Source organism: Monodon monoceros, unplaced genomic scaffold (genome assembly GCF_005190385.1).
Source record: "Monodon monoceros isolate NGI ecotype Baffin Bay Population unplaced genomic scaffold, NGI_Narwhal_1 Super_Scaffold_20, whole genome shotgun sequence".
Classification (NCBI taxonomy): domain Eukaryota; kingdom Metazoa; phylum Chordata; class Mammalia; order Artiodactyla; family Monodontidae; genus Monodon; species Monodon monoceros.
Window position 1 is genome coordinate 71,258,837 of NW_021703777.1, and position 23,115 is coordinate 71,281,951.

Here is a 23,115-nt window from a genome sequence, read left to right on the forward strand (position 1 = left end):
GCTAATGCAGGCGACACGGGTTCGATCCCTGGTCTGGGATGCAGGGGACACGGGTTCGATCCCTGGTCTGGGAGGATCCCACATGCCGTGGAGCAACTAGGCCCGTGAGCCACAACTACTGAGCCTGCGCTTCTGGAGCCTGTGCTCTGAAACAAGAGAGGCCGCGATAGTGAGAGGCCCGTGCACCGCGATGAAGAGTGGCCCCCGCTTGCCACAACAAGAGATAGCCCTCGCACAGAAACGAAGACCGGACACAGCAAAAATAAATTAATTAATTAATAAAACTCTTACCCCCAACATCTTCTTGGAAAAAAAAAAAATACCGTATGATCTAGCAATCCTACTTCTGGGTATATACACAAAAAAAATGAAATCACAGTCTCAAAGAGGTATTTTCACACCCAAATTCACAGCAGCACACAGCAGCACCATTCACAATGGGCAAGAAGTGAAAGCAACCAAAACATCCATGGACGAATAAATGGATAAACAAAATGTGGTATATGCATATAATGGAATATTATTTAGACTTTATGAGGAAGTAAATCCTGTCTCATGGATGAACCTTGAGGACATTATGCTAAGTGAAATAACTTAGTCAAAAACACAAATACTGTATGATTCCATTTATGTGAGGTATCTACAGTAGTCAAATTCATAGAAGCAGAAAAAAGAATAGTAGTTACTAGGGGCTCGAGGGAGAGGGAGAAGGGAATTGTTTAACATGTATAGTTTCAGTTTTGCAAGATGAAAAAGGTTCCAGAAGAACATTTTCTGGAAATGTTTCATAACAATGTGAATATACTTAGCACTTCTGAACTGTACACATAAAAACAGTTAAAATGATAAATTTTATGTTGTATTTTGCAATGAGATAAAGGCAGTTTGCTAAGAGTCTCGTCTCAGTATTAACTAAAAAATACAAGAACCAATTCTTCATTGTTAGCTCAAAGTTTAAAAATACAGGAAAAAGTATTTTTCTATTACCGTGCTTTCTCAAATTCTGTACTTTAAATATCTCCTTTAATATATGTACAAGGCTATTCATGGTATCATTATTTTACTAGCAAAAAACTGGAAATGACAGAAGGAGGAAATAACTGAATAAACTATGCTGTACCCCCCAAAATGGAGTATTATAAAAGAAATGAAGAAATGTCTCTATTTCCTGCTATGGAATATTCTCCAGGACATATTATCAAGTAAAAAAAAAAAAAAAGCAAGCACAGAAAGTATGCATAGTATGCCTTATTTATGAAAAGGGGAGTCTAAATTACCAGTATGTATGCTATTTTATTTCAATTTTTAAAGGGAAAAAATAACCCCCAAACTAAAATTTTTTAACTAATTTATTTTATTTTATTTTATTTTTGGTTGTGTTGGGTCTTTGTTGATGTGCATGGGCTTTCTAGTTGCAGCGAGCGGGGGCTACTCTTTGTTGTGGTGTGCGGGCTTCTCACTGCGGTGGCTTCTCTTGTTGTGGAGCACACGCTATAGACGCGCGGGTTTCAGTAGCTGTGGCTTGCGGGCTCTAGAGCGCAGGATCAGTAGCTGTGGTGCACGGGCTTAGCTGCTCTGCGGCATGTGGGATCTTCCCAGACCGGGACTTGAACCCATGTCCCCTGCATTGGCAGGTGGATGCTTAACCACTGCACCACCAGGAAAGACCCCAAACTAATTTTTTAAACAGTTACCCATGTTAGAGAGAGGGAGTAGGGTAGAGAAGACAGGGATGGGAGCTAAACTTCTCTGAAGTGTTTTGTCTGGTAAAGGTCGCTTTGGAATTGTGTAAACATTTTACAAAATTATAAAATAAAAATAATTTCTCAAAATCTAAAGCAAAATGAAGCTAATTTTACATCTGTTAGATGGTTTATCCATACAATGAGAAATTAAAAGTGACTTTAAAGCATAGACATTTGACTATATATCCCTCGTGGGATATATAATGATGACAAAAAGAAAAACAGAAATCTTAAAACACCTTGATAGCAATATCGATCCTGTTAGTTTGAAACTACACTGTATTCTCTCTATATGTGTGTACACTCACATAAGAACCAAAAATGTAATTAATATGTTAATGAATTAAGAAATAAGATTTTCAGTGTAGAGATACAAAAAGAAAAGAAACAATGTTTATCAGAATAACCTATGTGTTTTTTCTTAAGAAACAAAAAGTATTTCCTAGCTCTGTCCACTGAAAAGACCTTAAAAATACATCGACCTGTTAAGAATGAGTATCCCTAATGCCCACAGGTCTCTCAATTTTATTTCCTATTAAAAGGGAAGGGTCTCCTGTTAGAAACGGCTGATTCCCAATCTGGGGCAGGAAATATACTAAATAAACCTGAAACATCTATTGTACCTAAAAGCAAGGATGCTACAAAAGTACCTGGATTAAGACAAAAGGACTTCGGAGCCAATGTGAGATGTTTCCACTGGCCAAAGTGAAGTTGAGCACTACGACTTTGCCTACTTTGTTCTTTCCTTCCCTACAAGTCTTCTTCATGCTCTTCCGATCTCCTGATCTCCTTCCTACCCACTGCTGTCCCTCTTGACACTGAACACCCACACACTCAAAACACTCTCCCAACCCCTTTTCTTCCTGTGCTACTGACCACAACTGTCTCATAATTTCCACCTAGAAATTTCACCAACTCATGAGGAGAAGGAAATATTGTCACCTTTAAGCCTTGGTCCTATGCAGAACTTAGAAATATAGTTAAAGAAGTCAGAATTCTCCTAAATAAAGCCTGACCAAAAAAAAAGTCTAATTTTTGCAAATACTAGCACGTCTATCTCTACTTTAATCCTGCCACATTACCGTTCAGTTCCACAGAGTAACAGAACTGTAACTGTAGTACAAGTATCTAATTCCCCAATGGATTATGCCCTACTCGAAGATTTCATCATATCCTATATTAGCACCTGTATTGCCTATAAAGAAACCCAATGGAAGCCATTAACTGAATAGTGATACCACAATTCTGGGGCTCCCTGACCCCCACATGTATTTCTTTCATCAAAAGTAAACATTTCGGGCTTCCCTGGTGGCGCAGTGGTTAAGAGTTCGCCTGCCGATGCAGGAGATGCGGGTTCGTGCCCCAGTCTGGGAAGATCCCACATGCCGCGGAGCGGCTGGGCCCGTGAGCCATGGCCGCTGAGCCTGCGCGTCCGGAGCCTGTGCTCCGCAACGGGAGAGGCTACAACAGTGAGAGGCCCACGTACCGCAAAGAAAAAAAAAAAAAAAAGTAAATATTTCATGGAATTCCCTAGTGGTCCAGTGGTTAGGGCTCTGCACTTCCACTACAGAGGGCACGGGTTCAATCCCTGGTCAGGGAACTAAGATTCCACAAGCCGTGCAGTGCAGCCAAAAAAAAAAAAAAAGTAAACATTTCAGCTACAGGAGAGGGTGCAGGGAAAAGGGAACCCTCTTGCACTGTTGGTGGAATGTAAATTGATACAACCGCTATGGAGAACAGTATGGAGGTTCCTCAAAAAAACTAAAAATAGGGCTTCCCTGGTGGCACAGTGGTTGAGAGTCCGCCTGCCGATGCACACTGGTTAAGAATCCGCCTGCCAATGCAGGGGACATGGGTTCGAACCCTGGTCCAGGAAGATCCCACATGCCATGGAGCAACTAAGCCCATGTGCCACAACTACTGAGCCTGTGCTCTAGAGCCCACGAGCCACAACTACTGAGCCCGTGTGCCTACAGCCCGTGCTCGGCAACAAAAGAAGCCACTGCAATGAGAAGCCCATGCACCACAACCAAGACCCAAAGGAGCCAAAAACAAATAAAATAAATAAATTTATTTAAAAAAAAAAAAGACACATGCACCCCAATGTTCATTGTGGCACTATTTACAATAGCCAGGTCATGGAAACAACCTAAATGCCCACTGACAGACGAATGGATAAAGAAGATATGGTACATATATACAATGGAATATCACTCAGCCATAAAAAGGAACGAAACTGGGTCATTTGTAGAGATGTGAATGGACCTAGAGACTGTCATACAGAGTGAAGTAAGTCAGAAAGAGAAAAACAAATATTGTATATGAATGCATATATGTAGAATCTAGAAAAATGGTACAGATGAACCTGTTTGCAAGGCAGAAATAGAGACACACATAGAGAACAAATGTATGGACACCAAGGGGGAAAAGGAGGGATGAGATGAATTGGGAGATTGGGATTGACATATATACACTAATATGTATAAAATAACTAATGAGAACCTGCTGTATAGCACAGGGAACTCTACTTCACTTTGCTGTACAGTAGAAACTAACACAACATTGTAAAACAACTATACCTCAATTAAAAAAAAAAAATACATTTCAGCTACAGACTCAACACATCCCTATCAAAACCCCAAGGACATTTTTCACAGAAATAGAACCAAAAAATTCTATAAGTTTTATGAAACCACAAAAGACCCCAAATAGCTAAAGCAATACTGAGAGAAAAGAATAAAGCTGGAGGTATCACATGCCCTGATTTCAAACTAAATTACAAAGCCATAGTGATCAAAACAGCATGGTACTGGCAGAAAAAGAGACATACATCAGTGGAACAGAATTTAGAGCCCAGAAAGAAACCCACACATATATGGACAATTAATTTATGACAAAGGAGCAAACATCATACAATGGAAGAAGGACAGTCTCTTCAACTCATTAGTTGGGAAAATTGGGACAATGGGACAGTTACATGCAAAAAGATGAAACTAGGCCATTATCTCACACCTTAAACAAAAATCAACACAAAACGGATTAAAGACCTCAATGTAAGGCCTGAAACCATAAAACTCCTAGAAGGAAACATAAGCAGCAGTACACTCTGACATCGGTCTTCACTCTATCTTTGTAGCTATATCTCCTCAGGTAAGGGAAACAAAAGCAAAAATAAACCAACAGGACTAAATCAAACTAAAAAGCTCCTACACAGCAAAAAAAACCATCAACAAAATGAAAAGACAACCAACCTAATGAATGGGAAAAGAAATGAAATATCTGATAAGGGGTTAATATCCAAAAAATACAGACAACCCAATTAAACAACAACAAAAAAACCCAATTAAAAAATGCAGGGGAGGGCTTCCCTGGTGGCGCAGTGGTTGAGAGTCTGCCTGCCGATGCAGGGGACACGGGTTCGTGCCCCGGTCCGGGAAGATCCCACATGCCGTGGAGCGGCTGGGCCTGTGAGCCATGGCCGCTGAGCCTGCGCGTCCAGAGCCTGTGCTCCGCAACAGGAGAGGCCACAGCAGTGAGAGGCCTACATACCACACACACACACACAAAAAAAGCAGGGGAGCTGAATAGGCATTTTTTCCAAAGACATTTTTTCATACAGATGGCCAACAGAATATGAAAAGATGTTCAACATCACTAATTATTAGGGAAATGTAAATCAAAACACAATGAGACATCACCTCACGCCTGTTCGAATGGCTAGTATCAAAAAGGTAAGAAAAAACAACTGTTGGTGAGGATGCGGAGAAAAGGAAAACCATATGCACTGTTGATGGGAATGCAAATTAGTGCAGCCTACTAAGGAAAACAGTATGGAGATTCCTCAAAAAATTAAGAATAAAATTGCCATATGATCCAGCTATCCCATTTTTGGGTATTTAATCCAAAGAATATGAAAACACTAATTAGAAAAGATATATGCACCTCTATGTTCATTGTAGCATTTATTTTCAATAGCCAAGATATGGAAACAACCTAAGCCCCCAACAACAGATGAATGGATAAAGATGTGGTATTTTTACTCAATGGAATACTACTCAGTCATAAAAAAGGTGAACTCTTACCATCTGCTAAGTGAGACAAGTCAGATGGAGAGATGTAAATACCATATGATTTCACTCATATGTGGAATATAAAAAACAAACAAACGAAATAAATGAACAATCCAAAGCAAACCAAAAATGTAGGTACAGAAAACAGTAGTGGTTACTTGAGGGTGAAATGGGTAAAATGGATCAACTGTACAGTAACAGATGGAAACTAAATTTTTGGTGGTGATCACACTGTAGGGTAAACAGAAGTAGAAATATAATGTTGTACACATGAAATATATGTTATAAACCAATGTTACCTCACTGAAAAACAAATTTTAAAAAAAGAAACTAAACATTTCATTCCTGTGGATTTAAGTGCAGCTCTCCTTAGCATATCTGTGAATATAAAGATGCTCAACAGCTGTTTGCTTCTTCTGAGAGGCCAAAATCCCTTAGAAACTAGGATTTACCTTTAAACAGGTACAATCTTCAAATCAGACCCTAAGTTTTAATATTCATATATCTTATAGAAACCACAAACTACCTTTGCATGCTCTCATGATCTTTAAAAAGCTATAGAGGAGAAAACAAATGATACTGTTTTTATAAAATAATTGAATCCCAAAATGAAAACTGGTATTTGCTAGAAGCAACAAAGCCAAAGCCAAGAGGTGGGCAACCACTAGGGAGGGCATAGTTATTATAGGCACAAGTCTTACTTACAAGTTGCTTTTCAGTTAACTCAGCTGTAAATTTAATATACTTACTTTCTCTATATTCTATTTCTGCTTCCTTACGAAGTTTTTTCTCTCTGGCAAGAGCTTCAGGGCTTCCCCAAACTTCCAAAGATCTGTGTACACACGACCACCAACAATGACAATTTTAATGACTTTATTATAATCATATTTAAATCTAGATAACTAAAACTATATGAGAATTTAACAACAAAGCATAAGGTCCTTTAGGAAAAATATAAAGCACTTAAATTTTTCTAAATTAAATCTAAACAGTAAGAGTGAATTCAACAGCAAATTTTCTCATAAATTATGACTTTTTTTGCTAACTACTACATACTAGTAACTCTCAGATAAATTTAGAAATGTAAAAATATTCTGCTTTTAAAACATGTCATTTTAAAAATTCTGAGTCTGTCTAAAATACATTTTTATTAATCCCAAATTCAGCTTGTATTTTTATTCTAAAAGAACTATATTCTTACTTTGCCTCCACATCTGATCTCAAGTATACAGTAAAGGACTCGGTATCTTCATGAGGACTTCGTCGTCTGATTTTTCGAAGTTGTTCTAGATCACTGAAGAAAGAAATATGTTGAATTTATTCAGACAAGGTTCATATGGTTCATGTACTTAAAAGGATTAAGGGCAGATAAAAGCCACTACACTGATCCTCATTTTAATAGCTAAATCTGTATAGCCTATAAAAAGCAGTTTAAAGATGACATTTTGTACACAAAAGTGACTTAGAGACAGTTGAAACACTAAGAATTATTCTTGATGCTCAATATAGATACCATAACATAATATGTAGAGAGTCAATTCCTTTATTAGTGCTTGCATTTTATCTGCTAGGGACACACCATTGCAATGTCTGATGTATGAAGAAAGAAAGTGAAAAGTGGAAAGAACATGGATTAGAGTATTATACCCCTATTTAAGAATTTAAATTTAAAATTTACAGTCATTTGTTTATATCCAGATTAATACTAAGTGGTAATATCATTCATAGATACCAAGTTATAAAGAATATGTGTCAATTTCATGCTATTTAATTATTTTCCTTTCTCTTAAATTCTGAAATGTTAATACATTCATCAAGTCACTGCTAAATAGTCATACTAAATTTGATCATTGGTCTTCCTAAGGAAAGTTTGTAATAGCAACAAAAAGACCTATAAATAAAAATCTGGGGCGTATCCTGGTGGCCTAATAGTTAGGATTCCAGATTCTCACTGCCGTGGCCTGGATTCAATCCCTGGTCAAGGATAAGATCCTGCAAGCTGCATGGCGCAGTCAAAAAATAAATAAAAAGTAAAAATAAAATAAAGTAAGTTTAACAATCAACTATCACACATCAAAAAAAAGTCTGGGGCTTCCCTGGTGGCACAGTGGTTGAGAGTCCGCCTGCCGATGCAGGGGACACGGGTTCGTGCCCCGGTCCGGGAAGATCCCACATGCTGCGGAGCGGCTGGGCCCGTGAGCCATGGCCGCTGAGCCTGCGCGTCCGGAGCCTGTGCTCTGCAACGGGAGAGGCCACAAGAGGCCCACGTACCGCAAAAAAAAAAAAAAAAGTCTGGACCAAGTAACAAAAGATATATATTCTGGTTCCCTCTCTGTCACTGACTCACTAAATAAGCTACATCATCACTCTTTATTATGTTCCCTGGCCTATAATGTGGAGATAGCAATACTTAACCTACTTAACTCACAAAATTGTTGTATGTGAAACAGAATATAGTTTTATATCATTATTATAATTGGTTGTTGTTTCAATGGTTATGGAAGTTATAAAACTGATTACAGGAATCCTTATTTCTTGATATTATACCATAGATCATATGACCATGGGCTGGGGGTGGGGTAGGGTGGGGGAGGCTAGATCATCTGATGTCGAAATTACCAAGATATCTTGCACATAAATATGGTTTTTCTAGGTAAACACAAAAAAGAGTGGGAAAAGTTTAAATTTGTGGAAAATACCTCACTAAATCTCTTTAATTACAAGAAAATTAATAACAAGATACCAGACAGAAGGAAAATAATTTATACTCAATGTGAATCACAGCTGGAGTGTGAACATAAACATAATAAAACTGCTTTACCAAAAAAACCAAAATTTTAAAGTTATACAAATATGCAAATAATCTTATTGATAACTTTACTACATATTAACATAACAATAAACTCCTAAGGTTCTTGGGTGACACAAAGATATTGAAGAACCTACCTTTTTGAGTTAAAGGAGCCAAGAAACACTGGAACTGCTCGTGCTGGAGCAGCCTTCAGTTTAGTAAGCTAAAAATTGTAACTTTTTTTTTTTTTTTTTTTTTCACGGTACGCGGTCCTCTCACTGTTGTGGCCTCTCCCATTGCGGAGCACAGGCTCCAGACGCACAGGCCCTTTGGCCATGGCTCACGGGCCCAGCCGCTCCGCAGCATGTGGGATCTTCCCGGACCGGGGCATGAACCCACGTCCCCTGCATCGGCAGGCGGACTCTCAACCACTGCGCCACCAGGGAAGCCCCAAAATTGTAACATTTTTTTAACTGAATAAAAATACTTCTTCAATTTAGGAAGGAGCCATGGTAAAGTTTCCACATGGATGTTAGCGGGTTAACAAATTCTAGGAAATAACTGGTTATTTAGATTTAGATAGAGCAAACTACCCCATTTTAAAAAAATTACTGTACCTGGATTTGAGGCAGAACTCATTCATTGCTCTGACTCCAGTGATGAAATTATTCTGAGTGTACTTTGGTCCATATTCCCTCTTTTTAAGGACTGCTTTGACTAAAACCAAAAATATAGGAAAACATACTAAATATGTACATTGGAAGTCACATTTGAAGATTAACATATGCTGAGTTTTAAGTGGATTCACTAATGAATTCCATAGAAAACTGTTTTTCCTGATGCACTGAATGGCGTCAGAAAAAAAGTTTACTCCAAGTACAGAATAGGACAGAATTACACTTGTAACCACCCAGCTTTATCTCCACAGTTCATCACTAACTGATGACAAAATGTCAACCCTTTGTCTAAAGGATACCTTATATAGGTATTACTGGTCTGTTTAAATCGTACTAGTACAATTTAAATTGCTTAGGGTCTAAATGAAAATGAACTGAAGTTTCAATAAAAAATTAGACGCTGGTTCGGTGTTTTACAAACACTGGTGAAACCAGCATTTTATAAAAAATGAAAATAGAAAGTAATCAAAGAGTACTGCACATAATGAAGAACAAGCACTTTTTGTGAAAACTTCTGTTTCAGTTACATATAGTAATCTATATATATACTAGATCATTAGTATTTCTTAAGTGGTTTGCAGTCAAAAGAGTCTGAAAGTCATTGGGCAATTTCACATAATGTAACGAAGATGAAGTAACTATAAGGAACATTTTTATCAGTTAAAAATTATAGGAAGTTAATTATAGACTATAGGTGAAATACTGCCTTCTAAATTTTTCCTATTATCAAGTATCAACCTGTTCATAAAAAAGCCAGAGACACCAATAATAAAATAAAATACCAATTTGGCATCAATTATAGTCTATGAATTAAAAATTACAGTCAACATTGGTCTGTTCATTTTTATAGTGAGACTTTTGGTCACAAAACACAAATAACATAAGCAAATCTCTGAAAATTGTTACCTAGCCACTTCATATTCTATTCTAATGTCTAGTAACTATTGAGTTTTCTATTGTACTTACAAGTTGAAAGAATAAATTAAGACTAAAATTATCCATCACTACAGTAGGTAAAAAGAATCTTAAAATAACACACGAACTATTAAAATCAAATGCACAAATAATAGTTAACAAGAACATTTCAAAAATAAAGTTCAATATAAAAACCAAAACCTTATTTGAAAAAAAGTATATAAAGAAGTTCAGGTTTCTTTTTGCATGAGTTTCTCTAAACCACCTTACTCTAAAAATCCTAAAATTCTAACTCCAAATAAACTTCTCTGGATCAGAGAGGAGAATTACATTGCTCTTCAAAAAGATTAGGTTTTTTTTTACATTACTTTTTAATAATTCCTTCAAAGTAGCTAGAAATCCCTGTTGGCCTGTCCTAGCCCAGATTACTGATGATAAGACAACATTAAGTAGTCTTAATTGTGACTGTACACTATCATCTCCAAAGTTATCCTAGAAAAGAAGTCCCATTTTTAGCACAATCTTATAGGGAGGAAACTAAGGCTCAGAGAAATAAAGTAAACTGCCCAAAGCCATACAGCTAGTATGTCCTAAAGTTACAAATTGAATCCACTTTTCTCTGACGCCAAAGCCATGGTGCTCCTAATCACAGAATTAGTATCTCCATGAAACATGCTACTTTGGAGATGGAAGCCATAGCGCGTTATAAAGAAGAGAGCTGCAAACAAGAATTCCTTCATCACTCAGTCACTCCCAGAAAAGGAAATCAGACAAGAATGTCCAAACTCTACCTGGATTTGAACAAGCTGTAGGTGTTGGCCTCTTGTTCTTTATTAATCACATTACTTTTCTAAAAATGATAAAGCAATTGATGATTTTTATTTGCCATTACTCTTTTCTTTGGGCTTTTGAAAAAAGAACTTGCATAAAATTTATGACTAAAATGCAAAGTAAACTTCAGTAGAAAATTAGTTTATAAATAGAATAAATCCTTATGGTCAATATATTTAAAGAAAAATGAACATACCCTTATAACTATAAAGAGCTCTATATAAACTAACTTTATATATTTAATTCAAAACACCATTATAATAAAAAATAGAATAAAATATATTTACCTCTTACTTGGAGAGGTTCTTGCTTAATAAGTGGAGCTTTCAGTTCTGCACCAATATTCTCCGCTGTAAAGTTCATTTTTAAAAAGATATTAAGCAGTTGTTTTCATACAAACCTATAAACTTAATTAATATTAGCTGACAATCTGGCAATGTATAAAAAAGATAATATTATCACATGGGCTTCCCTGGTGGCGCAGTGGTTGAGAGTCCGCCTGCCGATGCAGGGGACACGGGTTCGTGCCCTGGTCCGGGAAGATCCCACATGCCGCGGAGCGGCTAGGCCCATGAGTCATGGCCGCTGAGCCGGCGTGTCCGGAGCCTGTGCTCCGCAAGGGGAGGGGCCACAACAGTGAGAGGCCCGTGTACGGCAAAAAAAAAAAAAAAAAAAGATAATATTATCACAGACCAAGTTGGATTTATCCTAGGAATGAAACAGTAGTTAAACATTAGAAAAGCTATTAATTCCCCTCATTAACAGATTGAAGGAGAAAAACTATAGAATCATTTCAGGAGCTAAACAAAGAGCATTTAATAAAATTCAGCACCCATGCAAGTTTCAAACCTTTTTAAGAAAATTACGACAAAAAGGAATTTCCTTAAAGGGTAAAGCAAACCTATAACAAACATTGCATTCAATGGTGAAAATTCAGATGCATCACTTTAAAACAAGGGCACATGCTGTCGATTCTTCCACCCAAAACTGTTCTATAGATACTATTCAATGAAGAAAGGATGACGATTAAGTGGTTATTGGAACAACTGTACAACTCCCTCCCCTCCAAAAAATTTAATGAAAGAAAACTGGAATCTACCTCACACCATAAACAACCAATTCCAGGTAAATTAATGACTTAAATAGGAGAAGATATATCCAGCAAATATAATCAACAAAGGATAACTATCAAGAATATTTAAGAATTCCTCCAGATCTATTAACAAAAAGACAACCCATTAGAAAAAATAAGGGCAGAAGACAAGAACAAACTTGCACAGGAAAGGAAATACAAATAACCAATAAACATATGAAGAGACGATAGCCTCGGGCTTCCCTGGTGGCGCAGTGGTTGAGAGTCCGCCTGCCGATGCAGGGAACACGGGTTCGTGCCCCGGTCCGGGAAGATCCCACATGCCGCGGAGCGGCTGGGCCCGTGAGCCATGGCCGCTGAGCCTGTGCGTCCGGAGCCTGTGCTCCGCAACGGGAGAGGCCACAACAGTGAGAGGCCCGCGTACCGAAAAAAAAAAAAAAAGAAAAAAAAGAATCCACCTGCCAATGCAGGGGACACGGGTTCGAGCCCTGGTCCGGGAAGATCCCACATGCTGCGGAGCAACTAAACCCGTGCACCACAACTACTGAGCCTGCGCTCTAGACCCCACAAGCCACAATTACTGAGCCCGTGTGCCACAACTACTGAAGCCGGCGTGCCTAGAGCCCGTGGTCTGCAACAAGAGAAGTCACCACAATGAGAAGCCCGCATACCGCAATGAAGAGTAGCCCCCGCTCCCCACAACTAGAGGAAGCCCGCATGCAGCTTGCAAATAAACAATAAATAAATAAATAAAATTAAAAGGTTTTAAAAAAAAGAATGCAAGGTTCTCAGGTTAGGTGGTAAATTCCCAGGCGTTGATTTTATTATGCTTTCTAACTTACATATACATAGCATGTATTCTTTTATATGTATCAAATATTTTGTAATAAAAATCTCACCCTTAAAACCTTTTCTCTAATCATATCTTCATTCAATAATATAACATTTTGGAGCTTATTAACAATAGCTAACATTTACTAAGTATTTACCATGTGCCACATACAGTACACTATGTGTTTTACATGCATTATTTCATTTAATCCTCACAAAACTGCTCTGAGGTAAGTACTATTATTATCTTCATCTTATTCAGGAAATTTTGGAACTTCCCTCAAAGTCACACAGCTAGTATTTTAAACATGGAAGCACAGTCAGGATTGAAACCCAAGTCATTTCGATTAGTCTCCTCTCTTAACCACTTTCCTACATTACCTCTATGTTTAAAATAATAATTGATTTATAAGTAGATATTTGTGTATTTTTGGGAAAAGAGGATAGAAGTGAAAACTGGATCAGCAACATGAAGATCACTGGCAACCTTCTGACAACAGCAGTTTCAGCAGGAAGAGTAGAGATGGAGCAACAGGTTGAGGTGAGAATGGGAGATGAGGAAGTGAAAGCAATATCTGGACTTTCAGTAAGAGCTGGAAAAGAGAATGGAATCAAGGAAATATTGATTTTATTTTATATAGAGGTGGAAATGATGAAATAAATGGAAATGAACCATTTCTACATATTTAGAATATGAGTATATATAAATGATAGGCAACACCATGAAAGCTGACTGACTACTTGGTTATCTGATTTAGACTTCAGCCACCTTATTGTCTGACTTCGGTTTACCATCCTTTTTTCCTTTGCTTTTATTTTTCTTCTGCCTTTCTTGCCATCTGTTAGATTTATAAAGTTTTCTATATCCTCCTCTCACCCCATGCCCATGCTGGTTTCAAATTTATAAGGTTATAGTTCTACTGTTTTCATGATTCCATTTAGAAATTTAACATACATACTTTCCTATAAATCTTTCTAACCATCTGTTATTCCCCATCTCTACCTTCCTCTGAACAAGAAAAAAAACTTTTAACCACTGAAAACTTCTTCTATCTTATTACTCTTGACTAAAATTGTAGCATTTAATATAAAATGTTTATGATTTTTACTATCAAATTAACTTTCCAACACATTTTATCCACTTCTTGCTTTTCACTGTCCCTTTATTATCCCAACGCTTCTTTCCCTGAGTTTACTCTGCATCTTATGGAAATACATACTTGAATAGTTTTTTTTTAATGCAGGTAGGTTAGGATAGTCATCTTTATATATGTGAAATGTTTTTATTTTGCCTTCCCTCTAGAATGATTATTTAGACAAGTATAAAATTCTAGGGTAACATTTATTTTTCCTCTTACCCTTTCATGGCTACTACTCCAAATCACTCCTCCCTTATTTTCTGCATATTGTTGCAGATAAAAAGTCTACTTCAAGAGAGCAACAATTGTACTGATAGCAGGCTGACTTTCTCTTTGGCAACTTTTAAGTTGGGTTGTTTCTTGTTTCAGTTTTGAAATCTATGGGTTTCTTTTCATTTACCCTGTTTAGTACTAAAAGTGTATTTTTGATCTGAAGATCCTTGTTTTTCCCAAATTCTGAAAAATTCTCATCCATTATCTCTTTATATATAATTTCTACACCGTTTCTCTATTCTCTCTCTCTCTCTCTGAAATGCCTATTAAATATAGGCTAGAGCTTCATGTCTTTTTAAAGCTTTTTCATTTTCTTGGAAAATCTTTTTGCTTTCCTATGCTCATTCAGGGTGAATTTCAATTTACTAATTCTCTACTTGACTATGGCTATTTAATCTATTAAATACTTACTTTAGTGATTACACTTTTATTTGTAAGCTCTATAGTTGGCTCTTTCCCAGATTTCCTTGTTCTGCTTTTATTTCTGCCAGTTTGTGTTTCAAAATATGAGTACTCCTCAAGTCCATTCTCTACGTCTGTGTCTCTATTCTGTCCTGCCCCTATCTGTGTCTCTATTCCTGTCCTGCCCCTACGTTCATCAGAACCATTTTTTTTTTCAGATTCCATATGTGTGCTAAAGTACGGTATTTGTTTTTCTCTTTCTGACTTACTTCACTCTGTATGACAGACTCTAGGTCCATCCACCTCACTACAAATAACTCAATTTCATTTCTTTTCATGGCTGAGTAATATTCCATTGTATATATGTGCCACATCTTCTTTATCCATTCATCTTGTCGATGGACACTTAGGTTGCTTCCTACATGGTATGTTTTGATAACCAAAATGTGCAGAAAATCCCAAAAGGCTTTATTTTAACTATTCATCAGATCCTAAGTAGGTTATGATGGCATATTAGTAAAAAAAAAAAAAAAAAAAAAGGCTTAAAAACACTTCTATTTAATTAATTAATAACTATAGCTTATAACATTTGACATTGATCAGTTAAATAACTGATATTTTATTTTTGTCTACCTATACAGCAAACTAATTCTAAAGCATCTTTATAGAATCTATATATTACTTAAAAATTTTGTTTTGGGGAATAGAGCCTTGGGCAGACAAAAGTGAAGGGACAGAGTGGTAGAAAAATAAGCTTTCAACACTCACCTAGTGTCTGAACAACTGAAATCTACTGTCTAAAGTTTCACAGACAACCCTCCTTTCTACAATGATCAAAGTCATTCAAACAAATCACATAAAATAAGTTGCTCTAAAATTGATACTTTTTTTTTTTTTTTTTTTTTTTTGCGGTACACGGGCCTCCCACTGTTGTGGCCTCTCCCGCTGCAGAGCACAGACTCCGGACGCGCAGGCTCAGTGGCCATGGCTCACGGGCCCAGCCACTCCATGGCATGTGGGATCTTCCCGGACCGGGGCACGAACCCACGTCCCCTGCATCGGCAGGCGGACTCTCAACCACTGCGCCACCAGGGAAGCCCTAAAACTGATACTTCTGGATATTCTTCTCACCACAAACTGTCTAGACATTACTAATTATATAGTGTTACGAATCACAGGGAGGTTCCTGGTAGCCTAGTGGTTAGGATTCTGGGCTTTCACTGACATGGCCCAGGTTCAATCCCCGGTTGGGTAACTGAGATCCCACAAGCCACCCAGTGCAGCAAAAAAGAATCACAAACAAGAAATGCTAGTAAATGGCTCAAACACATGTATGAATACTTTTTTTGCACACCGCCATCTTAATAAACTTACACTGGATCACTGGAGTAGAATCTTTATGATTTCAATAAGTAACCAGACATTCTATCCATGAATATCTCTAGAAATTTGTTTTAAGCTCAAGCCCTGGCTGTTTGCCACACATCTGCTGTCATTAGCAAAATTAAAACTGATTTTACTAAAATTTAAAACATTTGAATGCTCCTTAAAAACTTAAGGATTCCTTAGCAAGTCTCTGCCTCTTAATGAGCTGTTTCTGACTTTATCATGTGATCTGAATTATTCAGAAGTCGATCTCAAACTCTTAAATATACAAATTATCTTTCAATCAAGCAATTACTTGCTGTCTATCTGATGGTTAACAAGGTCTAATTTGGCCTAAGCAAATTCTGAAAACTTGAGCCCAAAATAAAACAATCAATAAACAATGTACTCTGAACATAATAAAATAAACTAACATCTTAATTTCAGTCAGCAGAGAAAAAAGAAACCTAGTCACAGATTTCAATTTCAAGCCTTCTGTATAGTTGAACCAATATTAAATGTTTTTGCCTGAGTTGATGTTCATCTCAGAAAAGCATTATAACATGTTTTACCTTTAATTATATTATTTCATCATCTGTTTCTTCTCCCATTTCAATGTTCTAATAAATATGCTTATTTCTGGAACTTAGGGACTCATGACACCCTCCATTCCTTCATCCTCTAATATCAAACTCTCAATCAATATTTACCCGAGCAGTTCTCCATCACCACAAGGAAAAGAGAAGAAACTGGCTAAAACTGCATAGTAAGCCCAAGAGAAGATGAGGCTTAGGGAAAAGGATGAAAAACAGGCATCATAAACATAAACACAGGTTTCTCAAGGAATCTGTAAAATCTTCCCTGTGAAAGACATCCGACTATAGAAAAGACAGTCTTGAAATGTTTATTATGTTTATTATTCTTCTCTCTTCTCCTAACACCACACTCTCCTTGGCTTTTCTTTTACCTCTCCAGACTGCACCTCCTCAAGTATTCTTTGCAAGCTCCTCCTCTTCCACTTGTCCCTTACTCACTGGGGATTCTGTACTAGCTCTTATCTCCCCAATCTAAACTCTCTCCCTATACTGTCTCAAACACACTCATGACTTCAGTTACCACCTGGGTGTAGCTAATAACTCCTAAATCTCTATCACCAGGTTAGAACTCTATGCATTCACTTATGTACAAAATATTAAACCCCTACTATGGGCAAGCCACTGCTATAGGCACTGAAGTTCCTGCTATCACGAGGCTTGGAAACGGGGGGAAAAATAAAGCAGATACTGAAAATATCAGTCAGTGATAAGTGCTAACTACACAGAGAATTAAAATGAGTGTAATATTAAAGACTGACTGGGTGTGCAGAGCTGACATGTCATTTAAGATGTAAATGACCAGGACTTCCCTGGTGGCGTGGTGGTTATGAATCCGCCTGCCAATGCAGGGGACATGGGTTCAAGCCCTGGTCCAGGAAGATCCCACATGCCACAGGGCAACTAAGCCTGTGCGCCACAACTACTGAGCCTGTGCTCTAGAGCCCACAAGCCACAACTACTGAGCCTGCGTGCTGCAACTACTGAAGCTGCAAGCCTAGAGCCCGTGCTCCACAATGAGAAGCCACCGCAATGAGAAGCCCGTGCACCGCAACGAAGAGTGGCCCCCACTCACCACAACCAGAGAAAGCCCACGCGCAACAACAAAGACCCAACGCAGCCAAAAATAAAATAAATTTAAAAATAGGGCTTCCCTGGTGGCGCAGTGGTTGAGAGTCTGCCTGCCGACGCGGGGGACGCGGGTTTGTGCCCCGGTCCGGGAGGATCCCACATGCCGCGGAGTGGCAGGGCCCATGAGCCATGGCCGCTGAGCCTGCGCGTCCAGAGCCTGTGCTCCGCAGCGGGAGAGGCCGCAGCGGTGAGAGGCCCGCATACCGTAAATTAATTAATTAATTAAGCAAATAAATTTATTTATTTATTTATATTTTTAAAAAGATGTAAATGACCAAAACGGTCAGCCACATGAAGAAGGGCATCTTGAAAAGAAAAAGCAACTAGAGCACACACCCTAAAACAAGAATAAGTTTGGTATTTTCTAAGAACCAAAAGGAAGACTGGTTTGGCTGAAATATAATGAGAAAGTAAGAGTGGAATTAAGGAGCCCCGGGAGAGGCTACTGCACTAATCCAGCCAAAAGATCGTGTCTCACAGTAGAAAAGTAGTATAACCAACTGCCTACTAGTCATCTGCTAAGATGCCCCAGAGGCACCTATGATTCAGATGTCCAAGAATGAATCCTCACCTTCTCATTAATATATACTCCAGCTTTGGTATTCCTAATTTTATTTTTTTATAGATTATTTTATTTATTTACTTTTGGCTGTGCTGGGTCTTCGTTGCTGCGCGCAGGCTTTCTCTAGTTGCGGCGAGTGGGGGCTACTCTTCGTTGCAGTGCGCAGGCTTCTCATTGCAGTGGCTTCTCATGTTGCGGAGCATGGGCTCTAGGTGCACAGGCTTCAGTAGTTGCAGTACACAGGCTCAGTAGCTGTGGCTCACAGGCTCTAGAACACAGGCTCAGTAGTTGTGGCGCACAGGCTTAGTTGCCCTGTGGCATGTGGGATCTTCCCAGACCAAGGATCAACCCACGTCCCCTGCATTGGCAGGCAGATTCTTAACCACTGCACCACCAGAGAAGTCCCTTAATTTTAGAAATCAATGAAATCACCGACACAATCACCCAATCCAATCCAGTAACCATGCACTGTCCTTTACTTGACCCTCTCTCTTTCAGTCCCCCAAATTCAATCACCAGGTCTTACTCAGCTCCTAAATCTCTTGCGTTCACCTACTCCCTTAAAAAAATCATTGACATTAACCTAGACTACAGCCTCATTTGTATTACTGTTTTCAGTCTCCCTCCTTTGCAATCTCTTTTCCAGTCTGCATCTAGTTATCTTTCTAAAATCTTAAATCTGATTAAGTACTTCCTCTACTTAAAATACTCCAATAGATTCCCACTGCCTACAAAACAGCCCAAACTCCTAAACAAAACCCTAATCTGACTACTGTTTACCTCTTGAGTTTCACCCCTTGTACTTGCAAAACTACCAACCCCACCACGAGATCCTCTACTCACTAGTCTAGACACACTAAGTTACTTGCAGTGTTACCTTTTTTCTCCACCACTCATCACATCAATGCCTACTTTCAGGTCACTAAATTAGATATCATTTCCTATGGAAACCTTCCTCAACCATGCAAGACTCAGTTAGGTGTCCCTCCAGCACACAGTATTCCTTCTATCACAGTACTTACTATACTTTTTTTGCTTAATTTTCTATTTTAGTAATAAAGAGAATATAAACTCAGAGAGTCATTCTCATTTGCTGCCATATAAAAAGTGCTCAATAAATACTCCTTGAATAAATTAATGAATAAATGAATAAATAAAGGACTTCTTTTTTTTTTTTTGCAGTACGCAGGCCTCTCACCGTTGTGGCCTCTCCCGTTGCGGAGCACAGGCTCCGGACGCGCAGGCTCAGCGGCCATGGCTCACGGGCCCAGCCGCTCTGAGGCATGTAGGATCCTCCTGGACCGGGGCACGAACCCGCATCCCCTGCATCGGCAGGCAGACTCTCAACCACTGCGCCACCAGGGAAGCCCCAAGGACTTCTTTTTAATGCTGCACAGCAGACTAGGGAATTAAAAAACTTTTCAAATGCACTGCTAAGCTAGCAAAATGATGTGAAGAGGGCAAAAATGAAGGGAAAGCAGGACCTCTGCAGAATAAGAGAGCAGACCAAAGCCAGTTTTTTCCCTGATGATTTCTGTTGAAGCTTACATTCTTTGAGATTCTACTTCCACAGCTGCAAGGGGCATGGGAGAACAAAGAATAAAACTAGGTTCTGCTAAAGACGGAGAGTCTAACGGGAGATACCCAGAAAAAAACCTAGACACCTGGCATTACTGTGACCTAGAAAAAACACACAGAGAAGGGGATAGCAAGGAAGCAAGCCTGCACCTACTCTGGTGTCACATAGTGGAGAACAGAAAAACTCCCCTGAAAATCCTAAGGATAAGGCAGCTCACACAAGTTTATAGTCTGAATTCATGCTACTAACGTGGTCCAAAAATCTTAAGCTGACTTTAATTTAATGTGGTCCCAAGTTGTGTCCCCAGCAGCTAACAGAGGCAAATGCAAACTCTCTATGCAGGAACACATCCTCAATCAGAGACATCAAATAGTTCCAAGATATAAAACTACATGGAAAATGAACACTTCTCAGTTTAAAAACAGATAGGGCATCATGAATGAGAGCAAGAAATGGAGGAAAAAGATAATACGGTAAGAACCAAAGATTTCAAAGAGCAGAATTTTCAGTCCCAGATTATAAAATAGCTATGTTTAATACACCTAATAATAAAGAAGTCTGAAAACATAAGCAAGGAGCAAGAGACCAACCAACCAAGATGAAAAATAGAAATAATTTCTAGAAATGAAAAATATAATCATTAAAATTAAAAACCCAACAGATGTACCAACCCGCAGATTAGAGGCAACTAAAGAGGGAATTAGTGAACTAGGTAGGCCTAAGGAAATAACCCAGGATCTAGGCCAGAAACATAAAGAAATACAAAGTATGTCAGAGAGGTTTAGAGACATGGAAATTAAAGCAAGAAGATCCAAAATATTTCTAACTAGAGTTCCAAAAGGAGATAAAAGAGAAATGAGAGGGGGTAATACATATTTCAAGGGACAGTGACAGAGAATTGTAGAATTCCAGAATTGAATTGATAGAAAAATGCCAATTCTCAGATCCAGGAAGCCCAACAAATCTCAGGCAGGGTAAATACAAAGAAATACACACCTAGTCACTTCATAGTAAAACTGCAGTTTACACCAAAGAAAAAGACTTTCAAAATACAGTTAATCAAATTTAAAAAGCAGACAAACAGAAAAGACATGGAAACAAAGGCAAAATATCTGACTTCTCAACAGCAACAGTGAAAGCCAAAAGACAGTGGAATAAGATATTAAAATGTGCCTTTACCATGAAAGATCCTCACCTAAAGGAATTTCTATAGGATGTATTCTACATCAGACAGAAAGAGCAGAGAAATAAGAAAAGATGGTTAACAAAGATTTTAGATAAATTTGAACAAATAGCAATGTTTATTTTATAGAAGGAAAAGAGAGCAGAATAGACACAAAATACTAGCAAACAAATCACATGTGAGTTTGGAGGGGGTGACCAGAGTTAAAACATTCTAAGTTCTTTGTATTTTTCAGAAGGAAAGTAAACTTTTCAATTACCTTTAGACTTTAGTACAGACATAAAGTATATAACTCCCAAGCAAGTGTGTGTTGTTTCTGTGTATGAGGGAGAGGGGATAATGGAATGAGAAAAAAAAGGTTTTTTTAGAAGGCAAAAATGGAATTAAAAAAAAAAAAAAACGCACAGGGAAGCACATGATACAATGGCAGAAATATGTCCAAACATATCGATTATTACAGTAAATGTAAACAGACTAAATTTTCAGTTAAAAGACAAAGATTATCAAATTAGGACAAAAACAGGTTAAAGCCAAAGGACAGGAAAAATTACACCATTTGCCATTTCATTGGCAAATACCAATGAAATCTGAAGATGTCGCTAAAAAAAAAAAAAAGAGTTGTTACATAACAAGAAAAGGTCTAATTCATCAGTGTTATGTAACAATTCTACATGTGTATGAATCTAACAACATAGCTTCAAAACACATAATGCAAAATTTTAGGTAAAACTAAAAGAAAGTACAACTTTCAAGTACAACTTTACTTGATTCAGTGTGCAACAGGGAACAGTATTTGAAAAGCTTCCAAATGTCACTAAATTCTGCCATTCTAAAAGAAGAAAAGTTTTTTAATTTCAAACAAACTAATAATAAGGATTTTTATACCCAATAAAACTATGGCTTAAATTCCTACTTTAAGAAGAAAGGTTCAAAATTAATGAGTAAAATAGCTAACTGATATGATAGTTAAAAAATGAATAACAGAGTAAATACAAAGGAAGCAGAAAGGAGAATATATTTAAGGTAAGAGTGGAAATTAATGAAATAAGAGACAAACATATGATATAGATTCAAAGTAAAAAAAATTACTTGGAAAAATAATAAAATAGACAAAGTTTTGGCAAAATTAATCAAGAAAATAAGACAAACACCACTAGGAATGGAAAAAAGGGTGTAACTACATATGCTGCTAAAAGTATACAGAGAGTACCATAAACTTCATGCCAATAAATTAAAAGTTTAGTTGAAGTGGATAAATTGCTAGAAAAAAACAGAACTTACCAAAATTGAGTCAAAAAGAAATAGAAAAATCAAAAGAAATTAAGTTAGCAGTTTAATGACTCCTCACCAAGAAAACACTAGTCCAGATGATTTTACATGTAAGTTCTGTCAAACATTCAAGGAACAAATAATCTTATGCAAACGATCCCAGTATACAGAAGAAAACTATTTTAAAAGATTTATACATACCTGCTTCATCAAATGATGGTACTTTTTCCATTTTGTGAGTTTGTGATCCCCGTCCTTCTTTCTGAACATTTGTGGAATACGACTTTACTTGATTCAGTGGGCAACAGGGAACAATATTTGAAAAGCTCCCAAATGTCACTAAATTCTGCCATTCTGAAAGAAAAAAATTTTAATTTCAAACAAATTTCAAATAAGGATTTTTATACCCAATAAAACATACCTATGATAAGAGAATAATTTTACAGAATAACAGTAAAACTTTCATCCTGTTAAATATCCAAATGCACAATGCTAAGCCACCCTTTCCATGGAGGTGTTTCATTGAGCCCTAGGTATACAGGGTCTATATTTTGTAAAGGAAAAGAAAATATTTTTTCCCCTAATTTGCAAATTTATTTATATGGTAACTTTTAAAATTATATAAAATCAAAATATTTGCATTATTCAGCTGTTCTGAAAGGTCTC

The 23,115-nt window shown here is 37.6% G+C and overlaps 1 protein-coding gene across 2 annotated transcripts in view; it reads right to left on the reverse strand.

Annotated features, from left to right (window-relative positions):
* The window catches only part of SLC30A9 (solute carrier family 30 member 9), a 71,580-nt gene that overhangs the window by 38,524 nt on the left and 9,941 nt on the right, over positions 1–23,115 (reverse strand). For both annotated transcript variants that reach the window (XM_029234958.1, XM_029234957.1), the window contains exons 2-6: positions 22,651–22,803; positions 11,317–11,379; positions 9,224–9,323; positions 7,017–7,109; positions 6,565–6,647 (exon numbers count right to left, since the gene is read on the reverse strand). In XM_029234958.1, the coding sequence (XP_029090791.1) occupies positions 6,565–6,647; positions 7,017–7,109; positions 9,224–9,323; positions 11,317–11,379; positions 22,651–22,803 (492 nt within the window). The remainder of the gene's footprint in view (positions 1–6,564; positions 6,648–7,016; positions 7,110–9,223; positions 9,324–11,316; positions 11,380–22,650; positions 22,804–23,115) is intronic.